We start from the raw sequence: 4,647 nt of genomic DNA, 5'->3' as shown, positions 1-4,647 counted from the left end.
GTAACAGATTCAAATGTAAGCGATTACGCACACGAATCAAATGCTTTCGAATTTACTAATACTATTGTAACACTAATTAAATTACATATTAACTCGACCACCAAACTGACGAAAGAACTCATTTGCTAACTGACGCTTAATTGAATAAGGACTGCTGCAGAATAAGTCAAAATCGAACTGTTTTGATAGCTTGTTAAAGTTATTGCTTACGCGCAGAATAAACGAGTTTTGACGATAGTTAGTGCTGACTGCGGAAGTAAAGATAGGAGTATATTTACGAGATACAATTGAGGGTGTGTATAGTGAAATTTTGGCTAGTAGATCTGGGCAGTCTATTTTGTTGGATGTAATACCTAAAAGTAATAAGATATCAGCAATCTCCCGGCGATTTGTAAGAGGTAGAAAATGAAATTTGCTGCAGACCTCGAAATAATCCTCAGATTTGTACGGGACATGTAATCGGTAACATAGGAATTTCAAAAACTTCATCTGTATTCGTTCTATTCTAGTTATATATTTATCGTATCTCGGATTCCATATTGGCGACGCATATTCTAAGATGCTGCGTACGTAAGCACAAAATAGAATTTTAAACGTTTTCGCCTTTTTGAAATCAGACGAAATTCTCATTATAAAGCCTAAAGCTTTAGATGCTTTAGCTAGAATACAATCAATATGTTTATCAAACATGAGTTTTGGGTCATGTATTACTCCTAAATCTCTTATGTCAGGGCTAGTTCCAAGATCTTGATTTTTTATTCGATAGTTGAATTGCAGTGTTTGTTTTTTACGACTAAATGAGACAACTGTGCATTTACTAGGATTGAGATCTAATTTATTTTGAGAACAATAGAAGTCTAGACTATTAAGGTCCTCTTGAAGCATAGCAGCATCAGCAGAAGAATCAATAATCCTAAATATCTTCATGTCATCAGCAAAGCAAAGAAGATTTGAGTATGTGAGGCAACTTGGGATATCGTTTATGAATACGCAAAATAGAAGAGGACCTAAAAGGGAGCCCTGAGGTACTCCACTTGGTATTACAACCCAACTTGATATGTAGTTACTTATTACAACTGCTTGAGATCTATTGTTGATATACGAAGAAAACCATCTTAGTAAGTTACCTCTAATGCCCATAATGTATAACTTATGCAAGAGAATCTTGTGATCTATGCGGTCAAAACATTTACTGTAATCCGTGTAGATTACATCAACCTGATGGCCTGTCTCCATAGCATCAGTAATATAATCATTCAGAAGCACCAGGTTTGTCACGGTTGATCGACCTTTCAAAAATCCATGCTGACAACTCATGAAAGTGTTTTTAAATACTGCATAAACCTGGTCGTATACTATTCTTTCGAAGACTTTGGCTATGATACACAATTTAGATATGGGTCTGTAATTGACAACTTCCAACTTAGAACCCTTTTTGTGGATAGGTGTAACGAATGCCCTTTTCCACATTGAGGGGAATTCCATAACAGTAAGTGATTTCTTAAATAAATAGGTTAGTGGAATGGCTATTGAATCAGCACATTTTATAAGAAGCAGTGGACTGACTTCATCAGGACCTGCAGATTTTGAAGGATCTAGTTGGGATAATGCCTTTTTTATCGTTTTCAAGTCAATATTAATCGAACAAAGGTCAAAATTTGATTCAAAATTACTAAGTTCCAATTCAGATACATAATTTGATAAGTTTGTGTCAGTTTTATCTAGGAATGTAGTATAAAAATATTCTGAGAATGCATTACAAATATTGTTACCAGATGTGAATAGATTGTTATTATATTTAATATTGCTAGGTAAGCCTTTAGATTTCGATCTACATTTGAAAAAGGACCAGAAATATTTAGGATTCTGTTCAATGGCATTTTCAACAGAATTTATATATTTTAGGTAACAATCATTTTCTACAGTCTTAACTCGATCCCTTAACAGTTTGTATGATTCTAAGCTACTAAGGTTTTTGTAAATCTTGTATTTGCGAAAGTGTTTAAATTTTTCTTTAATTATCTTTATTAAAGCTGGTGAATACCAAATAGGAAACTTATTGTCAACCACGGTTTTGCTTGGGATGTAAGTGTGTATTAAGTTATTAACAATCGAATAAAAATAATTCACACTTTCTTCGATGGAATGAGTCCTGTCAAACTCTTGTGACCAATTAATTTTTAATAATTCTGCATTTATTGCCTCGTAATCCCCTTTGTTAAATAATATTTTCTTCCTTGTATTAGATTTTAAATACGATATATGAACAAATTCTACATCTATTATGAGCGCTTTATGATAAGGATCAATCGGTAAAAGCGGACAGACACATTCATGCACAACGATTGAATCATTTGATAACACCAAGTCGAGTATTCGGTTGCTAACGTTATGTATGAAGTTGTACTGCTGCAAACCGTGAGTATATAATTCGTCGATAAACAAACATTCATCGCCATTCGAGTAGTTTGAAGGAAGAAGCAGACCTTCAGAATTTATATTCCACGATATATTACTCATGTTGAAGTCGCCCGCAATAATTATTTTATCCGAGGGATGATTAAGAATTATATTATTTAGTGCTTCTAGAAAGTTATGCAATTGTTGAGAAAATGATCTGCCTAAGTTTTGTTTACAAAGATATAATACACATATATGAATATTTATAATTTCGTTATGATATTTAACACGTAAAGTCAACCAGAGGTCCTCGGCAGATGACTGAAATTGCTCCTGTGACGTTACGATTAATTCCTTTCGGGCTGCGATAAGCACGCCCCCTCCCCGCGTTTGTCCTGTCGTCTCATAATTCCGATCCCTACGCCACACTACATAACGATCATCAAAAAATTCGGAATCCGAGATACCATCCACAAGCCATGTTTCCGTTAATAGTATAATATCATATGAGGTTAAACATAAATTACGAAAAAATAATAAGGACTTTGTCCTTAATCCTCTTACGTTTTGATAGTAAATTGATAATTTTATATTTTCGTTAGCCATTTAGTTTTGATACATTCAATAAACGTTTAAAAGGCATTTTATAATCGAATAAAACCATTAGAAGATTTAACCGTGCGTACGTATATTTGCAGGATAAAATAATTGTAAGAATGATAATTATTAAAACGAACGTTACACAGTTTGTATCAAGGTCAACACTAACTTCGGCAAAGCAGGCGAATGTAACCATTAATTTTAGTGCGATAAGCAATAAATTAGCGTATTGTAAATAATTTTGACTTACCCTCAACAAAAAGAAATATAGTTGAAATGCGTTAGCAACTACGTCAGTGTTAGGTGTGTTAAACCTTTTTTGCAATCCGGTGATCGTGTATTTTTTTAACAGTAATAATTTATACAAATCAAGTAAGCTAGGAAGTAATGAACAATAATAGCCACACATTAAGAAATTTTGTTTAAATCGCTTTTTCTGGAAATTATCAATACGCGAGAGGTATTATTTTTACGCACGTGGATTTTCCCGTATTTGATCCAGGTGTATTGATAGCCTTTTTCTTTTGCTAACGATTTGACACTATTTAAAAGCAATTTGGTTTTTGAGCTGAGATGGTCGTTAATGTAGATTCTATGGGAAAAGTCCTTAAAACCAATGTTTGACGCACATAGGTTGGTCGTTGCACGCCCAGCAGCTACAAAGTCTTCTTTAATGTATCTATTCAAAAAGCTAACAATTATAGATTTTTCTTTGGACTGACTACTCTGAATTCTGTAAATATAATTTATTTGATTTCTGTCAATGTTACAGTTTATTGACTTGCTGATCGAATCCAATATAGAGAAAAGATTTTCATCTTTTTTGACCGGCACGCCCTTTATCTCAATATTGTTAAGCCTGGATCTGTTGTCGCTGTCCTGCGCCTGCGTTTTTAAGGTAGATATCTCCTCCTCAAGAGCACGCACAGCTCCATCCAATTTCTCCAAGTTAAACAGACGGTCCTCAAAGTTATTAATTTTGATTGAAAAGTCTTCCAATTTGCCTCCTAAGAATTCGCAGCTTGCTTTTATATGTGATAGCTCAGTTTTTATGTCATTAAAACTTTCGACAAGGTTAGGTAAGCCCGTGAGTTGATTTTTCATGGAGCGAATCTCTCTCATAATGGACTCGAGTGAAACAGATTCCGGTAGCGAGGTGCTGACGGTAGCAGTTTTGCAGGACCCACATTTCCATGCTGCTCTCCGGTCTGCTCCTAGTTTGCGCCAACCAGTTTCAGTAATTTGAGCACACCCATAGTCGAAGTATCTTTTGCAGGTGCCACAGAGGACACCATCATTAAATAAGGCATTGCACATACAGCACTCCATTATTATTTGTATTAATTTTGAACTTTCGAACCAAGTGTTTACGCCCTCAGATTAGTAATTAGCACAGAATCGAGTAATACGCAACCGCTCACAGCTGTTTCGCGAAGCGAACTGTGACTGTATTATTTTCAAGTAGCCACCTATTTGAAAATAATACAGTCTCATGACTAAATACCTAGAGATAGTTTTTGAATAAAGCCGATTTTTTTAATATACATACACACAATATATTTAAATTTAAATCACTAGAGTTTAAGAAAAACTCAGTAGAGTTACTCCCGCACGTCTCGCATCACCGCCTCCTTAGTACCACTGTAC

The 4,647-nt window shown here is 34.7% G+C and overlaps 1 protein-coding gene across 1 annotated transcript; it reads right to left on the bottom strand.

Annotated features, from left to right (window-relative positions):
• Positions 1–2,876: 2,876 nt before the first annotated feature.
• Positions 2,877–4,420, bottom strand: LOC123703653. The gene has a single exon (XM_045651730.1). It carries the CDS (start codon positions 4,327–4,329, stop codon positions 3,409–3,411), a length of 921 nt encoding a protein of 306 aa, XP_045507686.1. The 5' UTR covers positions 4,330–4,420; the 3' UTR covers positions 2,877–3,408.
• Between the last annotated feature and the right edge of the window lie 227 nt (positions 4,421–4,647).

Source organism: Colias croceus, chromosome 27 (assembly GCF_905220415.1).
Source record: "Colias croceus chromosome 27, ilColCroc2.1".
In the NCBI taxonomy this organism is placed as follows: Eukaryota; Metazoa; Arthropoda; class Insecta; order Lepidoptera; family Pieridae; genus Colias; species Colias croceus.
The sequence above is the reverse complement of the archived record's forward strand: the minus strand, read 5'-3'. Positions and strand labels throughout refer to the sequence as shown.

Excerpts from the sequence above, each read along its gene's own strand:
- LOC123703653 (XM_045651730.1), bottom strand. The coding sequence starts at position 4,329 with ATGGAGTGCTGTATGTGCAATGCCTTATTTAATGATGGTGTCCTCTGT.